We start from the raw sequence: 22262 nt of genomic DNA on the forward strand, positions 1-22262 counted from the left end.
GGCTCGCAGAGAGGCGGCCTGCCGGCTCCTTTTCCCACGCAGGGCCCCGCGCCCGTCACCGGCCCTTCCTTCCCCTTCTCCACCAAACACAGCTCCCTTCAGCCCAGACCTTCGTGCTGCCTCTCGCACAGTGCCACTGTGGCAGGAGGGGGAATCATTCATTCATTCTTCCTCCTAACATTTTTTCTTTTTTCAGAATTTTGGGAATACCGATTACCTTCTCGTCCTTTTGGCTGTAAAAGAAATGCCCATGCGATTCCCTGGAATAGCATAGGCCTGGCTCTGCATTGGTGTGCCTGCGGCACATGCCAACGCGTGCTCTTTCCCCACGGAGTTGCACTCGGTGTGTGGAAGTAGAATGCACAAACAGTCCAAACGAACCTTTTTACTTGTGTTAGCACTGGAGAAGGGTAATTTTTTTAAACTTTTGTTACTTGCGTATGATTGCACTGTGTTTCAGTGTAAGTCAGTCAGTCACGTGGAAAGGACGAGTCCAGCATTTCCAGACTTGGGTGTATGAAGTTGTGAGGGATGCCTTTGCTTAACGCTTCTGACAATCATCTTTGATGTAGGTGCTTAAAATGCAGCATGCGCGTTGCAACATCACGACCAAAGCCTGTAAATAGCCTTTCATCAGGCCTGCTTGTAAAACCCACATTAAAAAAAGAGATCAATCAGCACTTAGATAAACATGCCCCCATGACTGCTCTGTTTGTTCTTAGTCTCTTGGTACCAACACCACTGTAAAAATATCTGTGAAACAAAGCAGCATTCTAAATACTGACACAAAAAGGCATAAAGTTAACACCTAGAATTCTGCCAGCAGATTCCCCCATGGACTGTAGTATTATTAATGTGATCTGGAAAAGGGATTGTACAATGAAATGGCAGAAATTGCTTCTGCTAATCAGAAGAGTGATAAACTAGTCAATACTAGGGGAGATTGTAGGAAGGGGAAATTATAGAAGGACCTAATACAGCTTTGTTACTGGGCACCAAGATGGAAAAGTACTGAGAGATCTGCTAAAAAAAAAAATCACAACTAATAATAATTGGTAGCTTTCCATCTAAAGAAAGATGGAAAAGTACTGAGAGATCTGCTAAAAAAAAAAATCACAACTAATAATATTTTGTAGCTTTCCATCTAAAGAAATCTTACAAAACATTTGAATATATGTAGTTGGACAGTGACACAGCTTTTACAAAGAAGTACAAACTAAATAATTGACTGTGAAATTTTGTAACGTCTGTTTCTCATTGCTGTCTTCTTACTTACGCTTTGCATTAACTAGGCTTCCACAGTTCTAGTTAGACTAAATGTAGAAACCTTAGCAAGGTTCCTGTTACTGGATTTTTGTTAGTAGACTAAAACCCTAAATGTAATTGGCTACATGCTTTAAAGCCTAAAGCCTATGCCGGTGAAATATTGTAAGTCCCATTTTAAAGATTATTTTGCTTGTATTCTTACTGCTTTTTCATCATTTTAGTCTGTTGCTTACATTAATGAAAGTTAATGGGTTAGTGTGCAACCTAAATTGCTTTAAGGTAGTTTTGAAGTGAATCACTATCAAATTTCTTACGCTTCACTAAGATAATGGCTTAATCTCTCCTCAGTCTTTGTTTACCCACTGTTCCTAAACTAATAATATTTTGTAGCTTTCCATCTAAAGAAATCTTACAAAACATTTGAATATATGTAGTTGGACAGTGACACAGCTTTTACAAAGAAGTACAAACTAAATAATTGACTGTGAAATTTTGTAACGTCTGTTTCTCATTGCTGTCTTCTTACTTACGCTTTGCATTAACTAGGCTTCCAGTTCTAGTTTTAGACTAAATGTAGAAACCTTAGCAAGGTTCCTGTTACTGGATTTTTGTTAGTAGACTAAAACCCAAAAAAATAAATGTAATTGGCTACATGCTTTAAAGCCAATAGAGTATGCCGGTGAAATATTGTAAGTCCCATTTTAAAGATTATTTTGCTTGTATTCTTACTGCTTTTTCATCATTTTAGTCTGTTGCTTACATTAATGAAAGTTAATGGGTTAGTGTGCAACCTAAATTGCTTTAAGGTAGTTTTGAAGTGAATCACTATCAAATTTCTTACGCTTCACTAAGATAATGGCTTAATCTCTCCTCAGTCTTTGTTTACCCACTGTTCCTACCTGACATGCTAAAGCATCCCAACTTTGCAAACACAGAGTGGAAGCTAGATACCTTTACAGTCTTAGGAAATAAAGCAATATGCCAAATTTTTCTTTGCGTTGGAACTTTCAGTGGCACATCTAGCACCTCCAAATGGAAAACCTGAAGAACTTTCTGGGAACTGTTGCTGTAAACCTGTAGAGTAAATACTGTCTAAATAAGTCGCAGGGATAATCTGTTTGGAATTTTAGTTCTCTGTATATGCATTTGTACAGAAATAGGGTAGTGTCTAATATGGAAATTGATAAAGGTCAGAACTTACTAGAAGAAAATGAATTTTCTCAGGCCCGGTGCGGTCAGATCTGACTTTGAAGGGAGTGCCTCTGTGTGTATGTGACAAATCCCGGTGCCACAAATGAGCCATTGGTCCACACTGCCGGATTCTTCCTCAATGGCAAACAGTTTTACAGAGCTGTGGTAGGTGGAGGCCATGGTATTTTGTTAGCCTAGGCAACTGCCTTCCCTGCTTCTGTCTAGAACCAACCTAGACAGAGGACTTACTTAAATGAAATAAGGCCCCTTCAATCCTTTTTGAGTGAACATACAAATTTCTTATTAATTAGAATATTCTAAATAGAGTCTTCTCTCCTCTGTCACAGTGTTATGTGAAGAGCAAAAATAAGCGGCTTAATGTCGCTCCTGATGTAACAGAGAAAACACGTACTTCAAAAAGTTGAATCTAATTTACTTCAAGAAACATTGAAACTTCCTGCCTTTTATGCAAATATAGTCCTTCTAAATGTTTCTAACCTGCCTTTCAGATTGCAGAAACTGAAGGAGATGTTTATATCAAAATTTGGATCGGCTCCCAAGTTTTATGTTCGTGCACCAGGGCGAGTCAACTTAATAGGTAAAAGAGAAAAAATAATCTTCTGTTATTTTATTTTGTCTGCCATCATGGAAGCCTAGTAGTTTGAAACATAGAATCAAAATAATGTCTTAATTTTATTTTTTTCAGAGAAGTTGCTTGTGATGATAAATGGAAAAGAGAATATAATACTTTACTAGCTTTTACTACACCTTGTTATAAACAACTGCACGCTTAAATATCAGTTTTGGAAAAAACATTTACAGACAGTAGTGATGGTTTTGAAAATTGGAGTAACTTGCCAGCTTATGGTTGGATACCATTTTTGTGAAAGGCTTTGGAAATCTAATCTAAAGTAGTTGATGAACAGTGCATCCACAAATTAAACTAGTATATTTTTTTCTCTTCCATTATAACTTAAGTTACCAGATATAACCAGCCGCACAGCAATGCATATGATAAAGTATGACATGATTCTACCATCATCTCCTCTTCTTTACTCTTCCACAGAGATGTGTCCACAGAACTTAGAACAGTTGGTTGTGATTCACTGGCAGACTGGAGAGACACGATTATTTTGTATTTAGGACTTACTTGCATTTCTTATTTTTGAATATGAATATGAATGGCAGCCTTATTTTTGAAATTTCTCTATGTTAGGATTGCACTCTCCCTGGTGCTCAATTTCTTGTATATTCATAAAGTAACCCTACACATTTGAAGACATTGTAAATAAAAGGATCCTGCAAAACAGAGTTTTAAAAATTAATTAGTCCATTGTGCAATTAATGATAATTTTTGTCTCAGTGTTGTGTGAATATATCATACAGATTAAATAGACAGCATATGATAACTGGGAATTATTCCCAAGAGAGAGGATGTTTACTACATACATTTTCCATTTGAATGTTACTTTATGTGTTCTATGTAACTATATTAATGATTATTTAAATACAATTATTATCTTCTTGGAAAAAGGTCCAGAAGTTTTATGGAAAAAAAAAATTTCCACCACAAGCCTTATCTAGTGGCTAATGAATCACCCACGTGAGCAGAGGAAATCACATAATGAACAGTCTTTTGCAGTCATCAGTTAAATGTGATTGATTTGACTTAATTTTTTGTACTGTCACAACAGTGTACAAATGATGTAGTCGTTCTCATTGCTGGACAATAATCTACATAGTGTTCTTTTAATTTTTACGAGCCAATGTTAAAACATGAAGATTTATAAACAGATGCAATAGATAAAATCACTAAAGAAAGAACTAAATTTTTGTGCAGTAATATGAAATGAAGGAAATGCACCCCAAACTTTAAATAATAAGAGTTGAGACTGTACTCAGAAATTGTCTTGTACAGTAAACAACACTGAAACCCTGTAGAAGCCCTGTTACTGCTATTCTAGAAAGAATTATTCAAAAATATTTCAATTGTCTGTTTCTCTGGTAGGAGAACATATAGACTACTGTGGTTATGCTGTGCTCCCTATGGCTATAGAACAAGATATACTGATTGCGGTAGAACCTGTAAAAACTCAAGTTGTGCAACTGGCAAATACCAATTCTTTGTACTTGTAAGTAATGACTTTGTTTATTCACTAATTTTTATGAACCTTTTTATGCAATTGCAATGCAGGTTAACTTTTCAGAGATCTGACAAACTTCCATTGCAATATAGAGTTTAATTGTGTAAAATTAATGATATAAGCAGATGGAATCCCATTGACTCTATACTGTGCACATTAGTTTAGAGCAATAGGTTCGCTGCTTGTCTCCCACCTGTTTGTTCAGATTTCTCTTGTGAGACCTCTGATTTTTCAATCTTTCTAAAAGTGCAATCCTGTCTTCCCTTCTTTTAGCTCATCTTTCCTGATGTAATCCCCATAATTGGCAGCAGTTCAGTTTCTCCTGGAGAAGTGAGTGAAATGTTTTGTAATCAATTACTGCATATGTAAGTTCACACTCCTCTGCTCTGGAGAACCTGGGGCTGTATTTTCACAACACAACAGCTTTAGCAACAATCCTGGCTCAAAGAATCTCTATTCCCCCTCTTCCACTTCCTCCACAGCTGCTTGTTTACAGAATCATAGACTAATTTAGGTTGGGAGGGACCTTTGGAGATCCCTTGTCACCATCTTGATGGCCTTGTGCTGGACTCCCTGCAGTTTGCTAATGTCTGTCTTGTATTGGGAAACTCCAAAACTGGACACAGTATTCCAGCTATAGTCTCACAAGTGCTGAACATAGGGAAATAATCCTGCCATTCGTTTCATCTTCAGCCACATTTTTCTGCCTCCTTCCTCGTAACAGACTGATACTTGTGTGGTTGCATGGCAGTTCAGATGAGGTCACTCATCCACATGAACTTTTGTGGGCATTTTGCAAAAATCAGAATCAGCACAAGCTTAGTTTAAGCCATTTTTATTAAGCCATTGGTTTAAGGCAGTGGTAAATTACTCCCTGAAAGTGCAGTGTATGGCAGCACAGGGACAGGAACATATTGCCTCAAGTGGGAACTATTTAAGCACATACTCCTGCTTAAAGCTCAGTTTGTTATAAAAACATGTTCTGAGCTGCTGCCTGTGACTAAGACAGTTGAAAGGAATTCTTACTTCCGTGGCAAGTATAAATACTCAAATATTTTTCACTCACTTTGTGGGGTATGTTTTCACATTATAGCTGGGCTGAATTAAGAGTTTGCCACTGCCAAAAGGCGATGGCTTGCTTCTTTTACCCCTAGTCTCCCTGTCCCTGCTTCTAACATCGATCCATCCTCTGCCTTTTACCAGGTGTAGTACTTGTCTGACCTTAAGGTAAAGTGTACTATTCACCCATTTTTTGCCTGGTTAATTTTCTGTCATTTTAGTGAATTGAATTGCCATGCAGTCAGCACTGAAGCTGACTTGGGATAAACAGTGGGAATGTGCAGTGGTGAGCAGGGGGAAAGGAAATGGAAGTCGTGAGCGGGACCTTTCCCTTTCTTTAATAGCAACCTACAACAGGCCTTAAGCTGTATTGCAAAACCAGTCTGCAAGAGGCGATAGTTCCAGAATTATAATAGCTTTGATTAGGAAAAGTTGTTACAATGTATTCTAAATAAAGCAGTAACCAAAAGGTAAACATTTTTACTTGGTCTTTAAGCTTTGACACATTACATCGCAATTGAAATGGCCTTCTCCTAAGGTACATACAGTTCCTACCAAATCTAGAATTACAGCCTTTGAATTCAAACATATACAATCACTATATTTTTATATCTGCCCTGGTTTCAGTTTGAAATCATATATTTTAAACCATAAACCAAGAAGAGGTCTCAGAATACAGCATTAAGCATCTCTGTTTTGTTGAGACACTGTTGCTTAAAAACAAAGCTAAAACATGCCCATAATTTCATAACAAAGAAATAGTTTTCAACACTTTAAATGTTACACCACATAACAAAACTGTTGACAGTGTATCTTTTTTTCTCAGCCTGTTACACTGGTAGATTTATGCCTGTGGTGAATGCATATATATAGGCCTTTGGTGAACAAGGACTAACCATAAGCCTCTGTAGAATCACTATTTCCTACTTCATTCTTGTTTTGCGAACTGGTAAAATGTTTAACAGTTCTGTAGCTCTCTTCCACCCTGATAGTTCATGTTAACTTTTAGGAAAAACAGGGCACCTATGTGTTTTTCATCATAAATCATCCCAACTGATCAGATGCCTTTTATGTTATTTGGGCTAAAACAAGATTCAAAAGTTACAGTCTTTTGAAGTTCCCGATACCTCCCCTTCACATAACATCTTTGTAATTGAGAAGTACGTGTACAGAGAATATCTGACATGATACTTCTCAAAATGCCTTCAGAAATACCAGAGGATGAGAATTATCAATCGGTTTCCATCTCGTGGCAAAACCTGAAAATCTTTTTTTAAAAAAATCAGGTTTTTTTTTACAGAGGACTCAAACAGATAAACTAACAGATTGACAAGACAATGAGGTTCTGTGAGAAAGAGCCAACTTGGTCTCCCAAAAATAAGGATTAATTGCTATTCAAGCAGTAAAAAACCCCTCAGCCACATGTTTTTTTCACGCTACTCAAAAAACTCACCTCTTCTAATTACACAGAAGAATTGGAATGCTTATATCTAGCCTTGGAGGAAGGGCAAGCTTTCCCAAGAATCCTTTAAAATAGAAAGGCTGGAATAGACAATATCAGAGTATTTTTACTTTATGGGTATGTTTTGCCCAATTTTTTATTTTATTTTATTACAAAATTTTTATATCAAACTGCCTACCTTCCAGTAGGAGGATTGACGGCAAGACTGAAGATTTACCGATTTAAGATAAAGCTTGGGCATTTAGGAATTAGTTTTTATAACAAATTGAATGTGATAACAAAAAAAATAGACTTAAGGATTCTGGGAATCTTGACAGTCCCACATTCTGTGTTTGTGTGAATTATGTCCATATGAAACCTGCCAAAATCAAAGCCAGTTTTTCTTTCATTTTCTATGTGAGAAGATCGCAGAAATGAGCAAAATGCATTTTAAGAACTCATTATTTTAATTTATCTTGAGAACCAGCAAATATAATCATAGTATATGTCTTCTTGTTCATTGAAGTGTTACTTTGTATGATTGTATAAAAAGAATTTTGAAGATAAAATATTTTAGAACTCTTTTTTGAGGGAAAGAGGACTTCAAATTTGCTTTCTGTTAATTACTTTTACACATTGTTTTCTCTCAACCTTGCTTTTTAACAGTAATTATTTAGGGTTATTGTAGAAAACAAGCATAAGCAAACGTCTTCTTGTTCATTGAAGTGTTACTTTGTATGATTGTATAAAAAGAATTTTGAAGATAAAATATTTTAGAACTCTTTTTTGAGGGAAAGAGGACTTCAAATTTGCTTTCTGTTAATTACTTTTACACATTGTTTTCTCTCAACCTTGCTTTTTAACAGTAATTATTTAGGGTTATTGTAGAAAACAAGCATAAGCAAACACAAGATTTTTTTATTCTTCATGACTTTTGACAAGTATTTTCTACTTTACAAGTACTTCTGGTTTTTTGATTATATTCAAAAGCCATAAGCAAAATGATGTTGTTTTATTCTCTGGGAGATTGTTCTAAATACACATGAATCTCAAATTGGAAGAATTTACAGGTATTCTCAAACTTTCCTTGTGTTATAATCTCAATACTCCCTTTCAGATCTTTCGTGTTACTCTACAAACCCCTGTAATTTCTGACACTAACTTTGTACAATTCTTTGATGCTGCGTTGTTGATAAAGTCCTGTAAGTGGCACTATTTTGAACAGTTCAGATTGAAGGACAGCAACTTATATGTTAAACTATACACCAATCTCTGATATTTCTGCACTGTATTGAATGTTGAAATTGAATGTATAACTGACAAAATGGTAATTCTAAGTTGATACTTAAAGGGTAAGATCTGTCATGTAACATTGAGCTAGGAATAGGTTGTAGACTGGTAATACAAGTGGAGTAGCTCACTATAGCATAGCTAGCATTAGACCATATGAAGAGGAGGCAGGATTGTGGGTCCATTTTTACACTGGTTGTCAGGTTTGGGGGTTGCATAATACAAAAATTGCAGCCTTTAATTGCACCAGAATAAAGTGAAGTTTTCAGCCATCATTTGAAGACAATTATGTCATTGTAAAGATGCTTTATATTAATATAACTGTTTCTCCATAGGTAACAGAATACTTAACCGATAAAAACACCTTCACACTGGTATTCGTTACAGGTGAATTACAATTACTAGCGATATTATTTTGGATAAAAATAAAAACAGCACTTCACTAACCTACATAGTTTACAAATACAGAACTGGGACTAGCGTAAGACAAGAAAAACTCCATCCTTTTAGGAGTCGCAGACTGTCCCCTGCTGTATAATTTATTGGAAGTGTTTTTATTCCCATTAAACCTAAATATTTCCAGGGAATTCAGCTGCCTCTGTTCATATTGTTTGGCAGACCTTGACTTGTAAAGCACAGCTTAGCCTGCAACTTTTGAATATTTTTTGTTAGGTTTTCTTGACATTCTCAGTGCCTTTCCTATTTCTGTGTTGGGCATCTGCTGTACTGACATCAGGTAGATACAGTTATTGGGCGTTCAACAGTATAGACTTCTAAACAATCTGCACTTGGTGATTAATGCATGCTCCTCTGAGGCCTCTGCGCACCACTCCATGCCCATTTTGACAGCACCTATCTGTAGCATTAGTTTCTTCAGGAACATTGAGGCTTACCATTTTTATTATTTCGAAATGAAGATGGTGTAGGAAAACCATTATCAGAATTATCCTGGAGGAAATAGATAAACTATTTTAAACTAAATTAGTTTAATTATCTCTTGTATCATACATAATATAATTTTGCAGCATTAGGCCTGTTCTAGTGAAGTGCATTCAGAGCAAAGGTAATGAAGATGAATTCCTGAGCAGGGATTACCAGAGAGCCTGGAGTGTATTTATCTCTATTCTAGGTTTGACAGACACGATTATTTAGATTTTCACTTCTCTAAGAGATCAAGAGAACATAGACACATGTGATGGAAGGCATGCTGCCTTAATTAAGGATGCCAAAGGCAGTTTAATTTCTGATTTTTTTTGATAAATTCTATAACTTAAGCGGAAATTCTTACGCTTCCATCTAAAATATCCTTATAGAATTGATTAATAAAGAAGATCTGTACAAAAAACCCCGAAAAACATTGCACTGAAAAAAATTAACATCAAAATGTTTTTGTTCATCAGCAGGTGGCGGTAATAAGCCATGTTTTTTCAAACTAAATTTACTGACAAGTTAAAGCTTCAAGGTTTTTCTGTTTTTGCAGGGATTTCAGTACTAGTGTTAATAACATTCAGATCAACAAAACCAAACCTCAATGGCATAACTACTTCCTGTGTGGACTGAAGGGTATTCAGGTAAGCCAAATCTGTTTAACTTATGAAATTAATGTAGAAGTAAAATAAAACAAGCATAGCTATTCACCCTCACAATACTTCCCTGCATTCTATAGCTTTTCTTGACATACAGTTAAATATCTTTATGTTAAAATTTGAAGGGGAGATATGAGTGGGTTTGTTTTAAAATATTTGCAGAGCACTATTTTCATCTTTATTACATAAATTACAATAGCGAATAATTATTTAGTAAAGTCATGACCAAACTCATTATCAAGATGACATTTCTGTATTTTGAAGTTAGAAAGAATGCTTTCCCATGGAATCTAATTAAAATTTGGTTTTAAAAAGGTTTGGAGGCTTGTCTGTCAGGACACAAAGATCATATTTTAGCCATTTTCTTCCTATGGAAACATTTTAAAAAACATTAATTTCCATTAGTGTTGGAAACCTACAACTTGCGCAGTTGTGCAAAACAACTGAGTGAAGCTGACTCATGCAGTAGGCAAAAGAAAATGTAAAAAGTAAGTAAACAGCATACAAAAGAAATATTCCAGTAAGAGCCGTTACTTATCCAGATTTTCAGCATGTGGAATTTGAATGGGATTTTCAAAATTTCCTGAGTTAAGAGTGCAGCTATGCAGGAAACGGCACACGTACGGTAATGGCAGGAACACTGAACAGACAGACATTTTCTTGTCTGCTCATTTGAGCTTTATCTTCTCCTTTGTGAGCTAGCCTGTCTCCAGACTGACTTGAAGACTGAACTGCTTGTGAAACCAAGTGCTGATCGTCAGTGTTGTCCTGGGAGGCAGCCTGATCTCACAACTGAGGCTTCCTATAAATCTCACTTGCTGTTTGCAGGTGATTCATGGCCCTTTGAGGAAAAAACATGGTGACTTCTCAGCTCGATGTCAATCCAGTGATATTTCTGGAAGGGCAGATGGGATAAACAGTGATGGCTAGGTCAGGAACAGGTCGCCACAGCCAGCCCCAATTATGGGTAAATGTGCTTTTTAAAGCACATGAAGCTTTTCTCAGGATAGGCCACCTAGGTCACCCCACAGGACGATCCAATAGATAAGGACTGCAGACAGCCAACAAAGCCTGCCTCAGACCTGCCACCGGAGTCTTCAAAATACAATATTTGGAACAATCAGTGCCACAAATCACTTTATTACAATCCACAGTTCCTAAACAGACCCCCGCCCCTATGTTTAGACCCCAATAAATTACTTAGGTTTGCAGTAACATGAGTATTTTCAATTTTGTATTGCTCGGTAACACAGGCGTTTAAATTGCATTGACTGTAGAGATATAGATTAGGTTTCTTTACAATATATCCTTTCTTATATTAAGGCTAGCATGACCAATTGACTTTATTTATTTTGCAGTCTGCTACTGAGATTTGTTTCCTAAGGACAAGCTTTCATACTTGAAGGTTAATTTGCAAAGCAGGTTTGCAGACTCTAGCACTGGCAGAAAATAAGCATAAATGTTACAGACTTAAGAAACACTGAAATACAAGTACTCAGAGGGTCCAGCGGGATAATCTGTTTATATTAAGTTGAACATGCTATCCTTTTGGGACAGAACTATTGCAGAACTTGGCAAAGTCCATTTTCATTTTTGAAACTGAAGTACGTTTTCTATTTAAACATTGCGTGATAAGTTTGCAAGCCTGATTCACATTCAAGACAATCCAGAAACTGTGGATCAGTTTCTGGTTACTCAAGCATTTTCTGTTTTTGAACAAGCCTGTCTAGTGTTCTTCATGAAGGGGCATGGGCAGCAATAGTATTTCAGGTATGAATTCCCTTATATTTGTAGAAAGGGAAATTTAAAATAATTTGAAGTGGTGGTAGAAGACATTAAAGGAGGCTCTTTGTGTTTGCTGATCTCTACCATTGGTATTTGGTTGAAGTTGTTTCAGGAAAAGTAGTAGAAATCTTTCGACGGTGGGCATTTCTTGATGGAAACACTGCCATTTTTTCTGATTATTGACATTGTAACATAGTTTATTGACATATAAATCTGTATCAGAATGTAGCTATTCATATACCCCCATATACATTCAATGATTTTTTAATAAGTACTGCATGTTTATTTCCGACTAACAGAAGAGAGAAATTTATATTAAAGTGATTATAAATAAAAGACAAAGCAACCAAAGACTATAATTAAAAGAGTATGTACACGAGGATTTATGACCTGGATTAAATGTATTATCTGTGATATCTATCATGTATGTAAAAATATTTTAAACTTTATTCTAAAAATAGCATGACAGAGATCATCACTGCTGGTAAGTATGTCTTTGTGCCTCCTAAAGCACAGTGTCCTTCAAGTACCATTGTGGTTTTGCAACCAAAGAGTATAATTAAAAGAGTATGTACACGAGGATTTATGACCTGGATTAAATGTATTATCTGTGATATCTATCATGTATGTAAAAATATTTTAAACTTTATTCTAAAAATAGCATGACAGAGATCATCACTGCTGGTAAGTATGTCTTTGTGCCTCCTAAAGCACAGTGTCCTTCAAGTACCATTGTGGTTTTTCAGTGTCAGTCCTGTGGGTGCTTCAGGAGATTGGAGTATCTGGCTTTGAATACAGCTGCATGGCTACTAGTTCACCATCAGCATGTTGTAGCTCCCTAATACCACATAGCAGCATTAGAAGTGAAGCATAAAGTGGACCTTACGCTCTTCAGGATGCCTTAAGTGAGGAGCTGTGGAGAAAAGGACAAAAGTAGGGTATAAAATGATTGGTAACCTCTGGTACTGTCACCATGGCAGCTCAGAGCAGAGCCAGTTGCTGCAAAACCCACCCACGAAGCTTGGTAAATTCTTGGGCGTTTAGCCCACAGTGAATTCTGCTTGGGGTACAGTTCTGTCAGCTCATATATGTTTGTGTACAGGAATTGCAGACATACCTTTGGCTGAAGCCCTACCATTGGCTTTGTTCTTAAGGAATAGAATGAAGATTTTGCTTTATTTTGGAGATACCAGAAGCAGGTCCTTGGTTCCAGCAACTCAGCAGAAAGATTCTCTTTCTAAGTATCAGATAATTGCAAGCCTGAGCCTGTCTGTACTTGAAACTGAAATTGTTTATTTTTTCATTGTTAGGAACATTTTGGTCTTAATAACCCAACTGGAATGAATTGTCTGCTAGATGGAACCATCCCTCCAAGTTCTGGTCTCTCTAGCTCCAGCGCTTTGGTGTGCTGTGCAGGACTCGTGACACTAAGAGCTAATGGAAAAACCCTCTCTAAGGTAATTTACTGTAAAACACGAGAGTGTCAGCAGTAAAATTCTACTTAAAATTAAATATTGTTAATGCCTGTAAACATTAAAAACACGATACAATTGTTTTTGCAAAGACTTGTTGGATATAAACTTAAGATATTGCACAATTGAGCAAACATCTTTGGCCAAATTTTGGCAGGATTTGAATTTGGCAAGAAAACAGGCTTACATTAAAGCTGAAAAAAGGAGCATTATTGTAAGCCTGTATTTTGGCCAACCATCAGGTCCATGCCTGGACCAGATGTGCTATCTGCAGGCCAGGACTGAGGATATATGTGCTGAAGCATGTGGACCACACCCCCGAGGCCTTTACCCTCTCCCTGAATGACTTTTCATGGCTTTAATAGCAGAGCATCTGTTGGAGGCCTGTGGAACAATTTCTTGATAAATTATATAATCAGCACAAAGCAGAGGTAAAATTCTTCCATCTGACTCTCCTTATTCTCTTCACAGTTTTTTTGGAATGAACATATTTACAATCCAAAATGTATTCCTTACTTTTTTAGACAAACATTAGTCTAAAAACAAACCCCAAGTATGTGACCTGTTAGCAGTACAACTGTTAGTAGAATTTGGCTCGTGTAATACAAATTTCTGGAGGAGTCATGGTCCTTGAAGGTGCCATATGGGAATGAAGTTCTCTCCAGTAAAAATGTCTGGTTAAGTGAAACTAGGATCTTAAATTAGAACATTGTCAGGAAGAGAAAAGAACAGATCTAAATGTGACTGTTATGCATATTTGTGCCTATTGTCTAAGGCAGACATTCCCAAATTATGGTACAAAGCCAACTTAAAGTGGTACATGATGATGGCAGCTGTTAACTGTGCTTGTATACAAGCACTTCTCTGAGCCATGAGGTAAACAGATACACACAGAAGGTTTTTGCTGATCAGTTGTGACTTGCTTCTCTATGTAGCTGCAGCTGCAGCAATCCGCTCAGCAGTAAGAGCTCCGTCCCACATTGCACAGCTCACAGTGCTCGCTTCAGGAAGGTATCAAGCCAGGTTAAGGCAGCAAGAAGCAGGATTGATGAGGCAGGGTGGCTTTTTTGTGTAGGAGGATGTGGCTACAATCACTGTCACCCTACTTTGTGTTGGTGTGATGTGTGGTCAAAAGGTAAGTAAGGGACTGGATGCTTAACAGAGGCTCTAGTTTGTGAGGTGAGACGTGTAGTGCAATGGTAGATGAAAACATGGAATTGAGGATCCCACTTTGATGAATCAGACTTTGCAGTAAGAGGGTTGGAGGTGACAGACGTGCTTTTTTATACACATGTACCTGGCCTGGCAAGAAGCTTCTGGTTTTGCATAGATGGTCTTATCACAGGTCAGCACCATCTCTGATGGTGGTAACCAAATGAGCTAAGCTTGGGAACTACTGATCAGAATCACTGGAGTGCATGTGTTCAGAAATTGGGTATCTGCAAAATCCATAAAACAGACAGAGGTCAGAAAGCCCAAATTTTACTAGGTAGTAGAAATCTGTATCTGGAAAACCAGAAGCCAGGTTTTCATTATTCCAAGAAATGCTGCACAGCTTTCTTCAGAGAATAAATGATACAGCCTGTAGCTTGAGCTGAATTTACACACGTCTTGGGAGTACCAGCCGGCATTATGCCAGACCTGTTCTAAAGAAAGGTGCAAAACTCCTTTTGGCATTTTCATAGAAACTTGTGGAGGAACAGAAGGAAGACACAGACTCCACTGAATGTCTTTCCTTCTCCTCATGTGTCCTGTTCAATCAACCCAAAATCTCTTCTGCTTGCTGGTTGGAAAATGTGCTGAAAGTTAATCTTGTGTCTCAGATACAGTTGGACAAACACAAAAGACACAATTGCACATTTTTGTCAGGAAATCCTGGTGTCTGCAGCCAAATATTTAGCACTTGTGATGAAAAATGAGCAATTAATGTACAGATGAGAATTCCCAATAGCCGACATAGGAGCACAGTTAAGAACATATCCAAGGTTTTGTGTGCTTGCATAGACCAAGACACCTGGTTGTGGTGGTTAAGACAGAGGATGACAGCTCTGAAGACTGATTACTTTTGTCCAGGCTCTAAGTTTCCCCAAATCTTACAGGACAGTAAAAACAAGCTCAGTGTTCTTGGCTAATTTATGATTTAGCATTAGAGACCTCTTATATCTAGCTAAATCCAGATTCTCTGTTGCACTGAATTTATGCTTAGCCTTGCAGAACCGCCTTGTATAAGGCAGAGCTAGTCTGAATATAAATTAGAGCAATCTAGGCATGTGGGCCCTCAGAAGTATAAAACGTGCTCTGGCCACTTCTTTCCAGCTCCTAATGCATCCTGTGCTGGTGTCAAATGGTATCTGTGCAGGATCCAGTAATGCTGGCTGTGTATCAGCTGGGAGCTCCCCCATGGCAGGGGAATTCTTAGCTGACCAGAAGTAGGGGCTTTCCAGATCCTTTCTACTAGAAAGCAAACCAGGACCTTGCATTTTTAGGGCTCTGGATATTTATGTGTTTGTTTATTTTTAAGGAAGAAATAATCACTTTACCTCTCCCCTCCATCTCTTTTTTTTAAATGCTTAAGAGTTGCGAAAGTTGTAAATGGTAGTATTTATAAGTAACAATATTTGGTCATGGTGGTGATTTCGTGAGAAAAGATTGACTTTTTGCCCCTCATTAGTCTGATGGACTTTGCAAAATCTTAACAGGATGGTCTGTAGCAGCAGGACATAGAAACTTTTGGCTTTGGAATCAAATTTGGCTGAATGGTAGTGCTTCTGTAGCCAAAGTTATGAAAAATTGACCTTTTACTGAATGGAACATTTATCTGTTTTGTTTCTGTGAAACTATTTTTATGAGAATATTTGAGTTATATGCTCTTTTTCCTGATAAATGTAAGTTTAAAATAGTAGCTGTAGAGTAAAAGTCGTTGAAATTTAGAACTTTTATGAGATAACACTTCCAGTGTGAAGTTTGGGCCTATGAGATTAAGAGCCAAAAAAAAACAAACCGAAAAATATTGTAAAAGCATGGCTAGAATTTCATGGTGGCTTACTTTAAAAATAGCACTTTTTTGACATTGAAAACAAAATCAGAAAAAAAAAATGCTCTCACTAATTATTGTGTGTAGCAGTCTGCAATAGGGCATTGTTTCAGTGTGCATACAATATTTTTTTTTTAAAAACCCATCACACACATACACAATAGTTTAAGGAAAATACCAGTCCAAGACAATTCAGCCAGATGTGCAGTGCTAACCAGTTGCAGCAGTACAATAGCATTCAAATAACAAGATGGAAAATTCAGAATGCGATCTTTAAAAAGAATCCATTTTTCTCCTCCAAACAGGATACCAGTCTAAGACTGTGTTGGCATCACTCAAAGAACAGCAATGCTCAGTATTACCTTTTGATTTTAAAGTGATTTTTATTTTACTGTTACAAAATCAATCTTGTGTACAACTTTTCATCAGGAGAAGATACTTTTTGTAAAGGAAATAGAATAATGCTCTAAATTGTCCCAGCTTTGTGTTTCATGGTAGGAATTAATGAGTACAGAAAATCACTCACTACTTGTGAATAACTAGATTTACTTGAAAGGTGTTATGATAGTGTTGCTGTCCAAATGTTAAATCTTGTGGTACTAAGTTCTGTTCAGCCACCCTAACATTTTTTCTGTTGCTCAAGGCTGGGCAGCTGTGCACATACTTACTGGGAAAAATAGATCAAAAGCGAATAGGGTTTATTTAATTTAAGGTGAAATGTTGAGCCTAGGAAGTTGAATTATATTTGGCTCTATCTAGACTGAGAAAAATCTAAGTCAGACAGAATGATAAATAAAGGACCTAAATCTAATCTGTAATGGCACAGCGTTCATTGGCTTCAGTTTTCTCAAACTATGGCTCAGATGAATTTGAGTGTGGGATTTTCAAAACATTCAACATCGTCCTGTATTTAAACAGTTACAATACCTGGTAATGTCATTGATTACAGTGGGAGAATAGATAGGCCAACTGGAATCCTTTCTACTTTGTTTCTGAAGCCTGTATATAATAAGGAAAACGCTTTAATTGAATACTTTACCACTTCCTAATAATTTTTCTGATGTGCAATAGGGCTTCAATATCTAACTATCTGGCAAGAAAATCTGTGAGTGTTCATATTGGTAGTGTGACTTTGAAATTAGTAATGTGTGCTCATAATACTGGTTAGGATTCTTTTATAATATTGCTGCATCGAAAATGTTTGATAGATGCACGCTCAGGTTATTTGTATGAGAAACTCAAATTGCTTACACAAAAAATGGTACATAGATATTGTATTTTACATCACTGTTAATATTGAGAAACGTTACAGTTCCTTTCTCCCTGTAGAATTAAAAACCAGGGTTCTTTAACTTGTTAAGTTTGACTATGTGTGTTTGTAATCAAGGGGAAACGGAGTACTTTGGAGCAGTGGTAATCAAAGGCCGTAATCTCTCATCAACCAAATTGATAACCTTCTATTTGAGCATGTTAGAGGGCAGACGAAGTCAAGCTAAGATTCCTGTGCTTATGAGGACATCCAGATACTATCTGACAAATATTTTCCCATTTTGGAAAAAAGTAAGCATAATTACCTTGCAAAACATATATGAAGTTTAGCTAATTGAGATTTTGTATGCAAACTGGAAGCAGATGGTAACTTTCAGCAGTCTATTCCTAGTCAAGACCAGATACTAAAAATACGGACATTCCTGGTGGTAAAAATAACCTCAAAATTTGGGCATCATTTTATACCTTAATGAATGAAACATAGTGTCTTATATTTCAGAAGGTATTTTCGTACATATATACATAAGTACAAAACATGCACAGATTAAAAAAAAAATCAACATCTAACTAGACTTTCAATATGCCTTAAGTGATGGAGAATGTTTTCTTCTTACTGTAAAATACTCATCTTTATCTATAAATGTTTCTTCTCCATTTTCAGTCCTGTGTGCTGTGAAACAAACCCTGTAGAATTCCATAGAAGATCTACACTAAATTTGCCATAAAATGACCAACATTATTTGTTGTAAAGGGAAGCAGCAGAATAAGTCCGACTTTTCAGATTAAACTGGCCAAAATGTTAATGAATGCGCATTGGGGAACCAATACTGTATTGCCATAGAGAGAGTAAATGTACGCACAGGACTTTTGGCTCAATAGATAGATAAATACTCTAGTTACTTAAATTTGCATGCTGAAGAGACTTTTGGAGCACTGAAAATGGCAGTCTAAAAATAATTCATATTAACGAATGTATTTTCTTCATGGAGCTTCCCTTCACGAACAATAACATTTAAAACAGGGAGAAAATTGTTTTTCAATTTTAAAGATTAGCTATCACTACTCCTGCATTGTTATATATAGAAAATTTAGCACGTTTAACTTTGGCCAAAATGAACTCACATAAAGCCACTGAGGCAGATATAATTTAATACTATCATTTTATAGAGAAGGTTGCTTTATTTTAGCTGCTGTCACTCGGGATTTGTGTATATCAAGTTTCTGGGTAATGTAGGGTGAGCTGTTCCAAAAAAATACTAAGCAACACTAATTCTGTTTTACTAACAAATATTTGCCTGTCTCCTACTCACTAATTGTCTTACTCTTTTAAGGGGTTTAATCTTACACAAGTTTACTTCTTTAAAGGTCTATGTGAGATTGAAAGGGATTGATCACTGGTATGGAACATATTGACAGTGACAGTTATATAGGGACAAATTCTGTCACAGTTTACATACTGTCCAGACCCATTGCATGAGTGAAAATCAGAGCAGTTGGCCCTTGGCCTCTTTGTGAGCAAGGGGACTATTAAAGGTGAAACTCCCTTATCTGTTCTCACTCAGATAAGTCTTTAGGTTTCTATTTTTAGGAAATTTTTTATAAGTGAGTGATCATCTGCTCACTTCCATTGTTCCTCGGATACCTAAATACCTTTGTACATTTAGGCCTTCATGTTCATTATCAATAACATCAAACTGAGAGAAACTATATTAAACAATGGGGCAACAGAGAATCAAATGAGCTGTATTGGGTGGTTCATAATTTATCATGCTGCTGAAGTATCAGGGTATATATGGCCAAATCTAATACAATGTTGGATTGTGCCTAGAAACAGTCAGAAAAATACTCTTTTATCAGTTCTTCAACATTTTTGAAAGACCAAAAACACTCAGTTGAAAATCAAAACCTGAGTTTTAGGTGTTTCATATTGAAACGTAAACAAGCAGAGAAAAAGACATACTACTGAAAAGTATCATTTTACTGAAAATCCACTTTTTCCATTAAAAATCCAAAACAAGGTAACATGATGCGGAGCTATTGATGAGTTCTTATTACAAGAAATCTCTCCATCTAGAGTAACTACACATAAGGCAACTAATAATGAAAAATCACAACCCTTCTTTGTCAGACTAAATTATATCTCCACTAATATGATTTCCCAGATTAGACTTTCTGCATGCTGGATAGGAAATCTTGTGGCTCAAAGATAAAACAGTTTTAAGTGGTAGTAATTTCTTTCTTTGTAACCCAAGATTGACTTGCTCCTTATCAGGGAGGACCTTAAATTGTTTCAAACAAAAAGCAGAGGTAGTTAGTAGAGCTCTTAGATCAAAGGCTAGCCTAGGTCTGCACATGGGGGCCAGTTGCCTGGTAGACAAACTGGTAAGCGCTGCCTCCTGCAATAGGATACATTCTGAGCAGACTTTAGAATTAAGCTTCTGAAAAGGAACAGCCTGAAAAAAATACATTTTGTACATTGTTAGTTTTAGATTTTTCCAAATGCTCCAAATAAAGTTGTCTAAAACCTGAGTTCATTTTTCAAATCCTTGAGAGACAGCAGCTTCCTTAAATAGATTATTACTTCATATAAATTTCTTAATGCTTAATTGGTTATTAGGCAAGTCAGTGAATTGTATGCACTGAGATTCTACTCCTAATGATGTTGCTTTGTATTGTTTTAATTATGGATATTCTCATTTAATACATTGTATCTTTTTTTGTTGAATAAACAACAAAAATGTTAAACTTAATATATCACGTAACTCCCTGATACGAAACATCTCCCATGGAAGCACAGCCAACCTGGCACGTGTACTTGCCAACAGATATAAAAGCACTGGTTGTGTTTGTATGTATCGTATTGGGTCTGGCATTCAAAAGCTGCAATATTTAGTGTTTCTTGACAGATCACCAGGGAGACTTGAAGGTTTAACTCACCTCCCAGCTACTACTACTGTCATGTTATGCTCATCCCTCTCCCGCATTCAGAGGCTGAACAGACCAATTGTACAAAATAGCTCAGGGTATTGCTAGACTAACTTTAGATATTTAAGTTTCCATCCCAGCTTCCCTGCTTACTATCACTCATCTTTACAGACCTCACTACAATCAGCAAAAGGGAACAGTTTGCTTCAGCCATGCCACTGCAAAGCAGGTTTAAACAAAGGGACTTTGCACGGGAGTGGCTGACATGGTCACGTAATCTCTCCTGTTGACTATGGTGTCAGGACAGTAACCTCGGTGAAAGAGGTGGAATAGTAGTGCTGAACTGGTTGAGGTTGCATTACCGTATGTCTATATCAACACTAATTAACACACATTTTATGTGGCTCATTTGCCATATAAAAATAGCAAAAGATACAGTGATATTTTCTCTAAGGTAGCTATAAGTCTGCCTCTCTCCTTTCTAACCATCCAAGATAGTTAAACTGGAAAAGTTTCAGGGAAAAGCCACATGGATGATCAAAGGTACAGAATGACCTCCATAAAAGTAAGCTAGGACTCTTTGGAAAAAGGCATTTGAAGGAGGAAGTGATAGAGGTCCATAAAATGATGAATGTGATTGATGGAGTGGATAGGAATCAATTGTTCATTGCCCCTCACACTGTAAGAGCCAGAAGGTATTAAATGAAGCTAGTCAGGTGCATGTTAATAATCAACAAATGGAGATGGTTCTTCACCTGACAAGCTGTAGAAGTCCTCGTTACTGGATGTTCTACATGGTAAAATGTTGAATGAATTAAAAAGGAGTCTGGACAAGTTCATATGTAAGAAATCCATTGTCGGTAACTAAGCGTGCAGAATTCACATTCAGCTCAGGAAGCTCTTTATCAAAAAATAACATTCTGGGGAAATACCATCTATACTTGGCCTTTGGTCCATACTAAGAGCCCACTTTCAGGTACAAAATACAGAACTAGAAGTGGCATTGGTTTGACCCACAAAGGCTGCTTTTATGTTCATATAGTCTATATTTTTATTCCGACCAAGTCTTTTAATGAATTTTAGCTAGCTGACAACCCCTTCCTTACCCATGGGCATTATATGCACTTCCCTTCTCGGCTATGCCCCTCGGGTGGTGTTTTTTGTGGGGGGGGGGTGGGGGTGAGATCAAAGGAAACATCTCCTGATGTTTTTTCTTTACTTTTTTAATTACTACATTAAATGTATCACTTTGCTTGTTTAATAGTGTAGATGACAGCTTAGGACTTACTGTCTGCATGATAGTTGTTGTTCACAAATGATGACCTGGTCTAGCCAGTCCTGTTGGAACAACTTCCCGGAACAATAATACAGAAATTCAGAGAGCAGTAGCATATGTGGATCACAGAACAGTTGGCATAAGGAAATTTTTGATTCATCTGATTAAGTCATGTTTTTTCTAGAGTCATAATGCTACTGTTCAGACCGATTTTTACTTTGATTTTAGTACCTTTTTGTTCCACTTTTCATTACCATCATCTTAAAAAGATTTTAAACCCACCCTGCAAAGGTTTCCCTGAGACCATATTCTTTAGAGAAATAAGCCACAATACTGGAAATAGGGAGGTTTTTGAATTCTCATTTCAGCTTTGTGACTGATTCACATGACTTTGAACAAATCATGTAAATATCTGTGCTGTCTCTAAATTGAAGATAACAGCAGCCTTATAGGAATGCTTTTAAAGTATGTAAAATTCTATGAAGACTTAAATGATGATTTATTAGTGTTTTTGAAATGCTGCT

General features: G+C 36.7%; 1 protein-coding gene across 2 annotated transcripts in view; it reads left to right on the forward strand.

The window, feature by feature from the left end:
* The first annotated feature begins 202 nt into the window (after positions 1–202).
* Positions 203–22262, forward strand: part of GALK2 (galactokinase 2) — a 50874-nt gene continuing 28814 nt past the window's right edge. Inside the window, exons 1-5 of one of the 2 annotated variants that reach the window (XM_009276498.2) lie at positions 203–410; positions 2967–3055; positions 4466–4589; positions 9872–9962; positions 13073–13219. In XM_009276498.2, coding sequence (XP_009274773.1) covers positions 2986–3055; positions 4466–4589; positions 9872–9962; positions 13073–13219 — 432 coding nt within the window. In that variant the 5' untranslated portion in view covers positions 203–410; positions 2967–2985. The remainder of the gene's footprint in view (positions 411–2966; positions 3056–4465; positions 4590–9871; positions 9963–13072; positions 13220–22262) is intronic. The other variant, XM_009276497.2, reaches the window with a different exon arrangement.

Source organism: Aptenodytes forsteri, unplaced genomic scaffold (genome assembly GCF_000699145.1).
Source record: "Aptenodytes forsteri isolate BGI_AS27 unplaced genomic scaffold, ASM69914v1 Scaffold1, whole genome shotgun sequence".
Lineage (NCBI taxonomy): Eukaryota > Metazoa > Chordata > Aves > Sphenisciformes > Spheniscidae > Aptenodytes > Aptenodytes forsteri.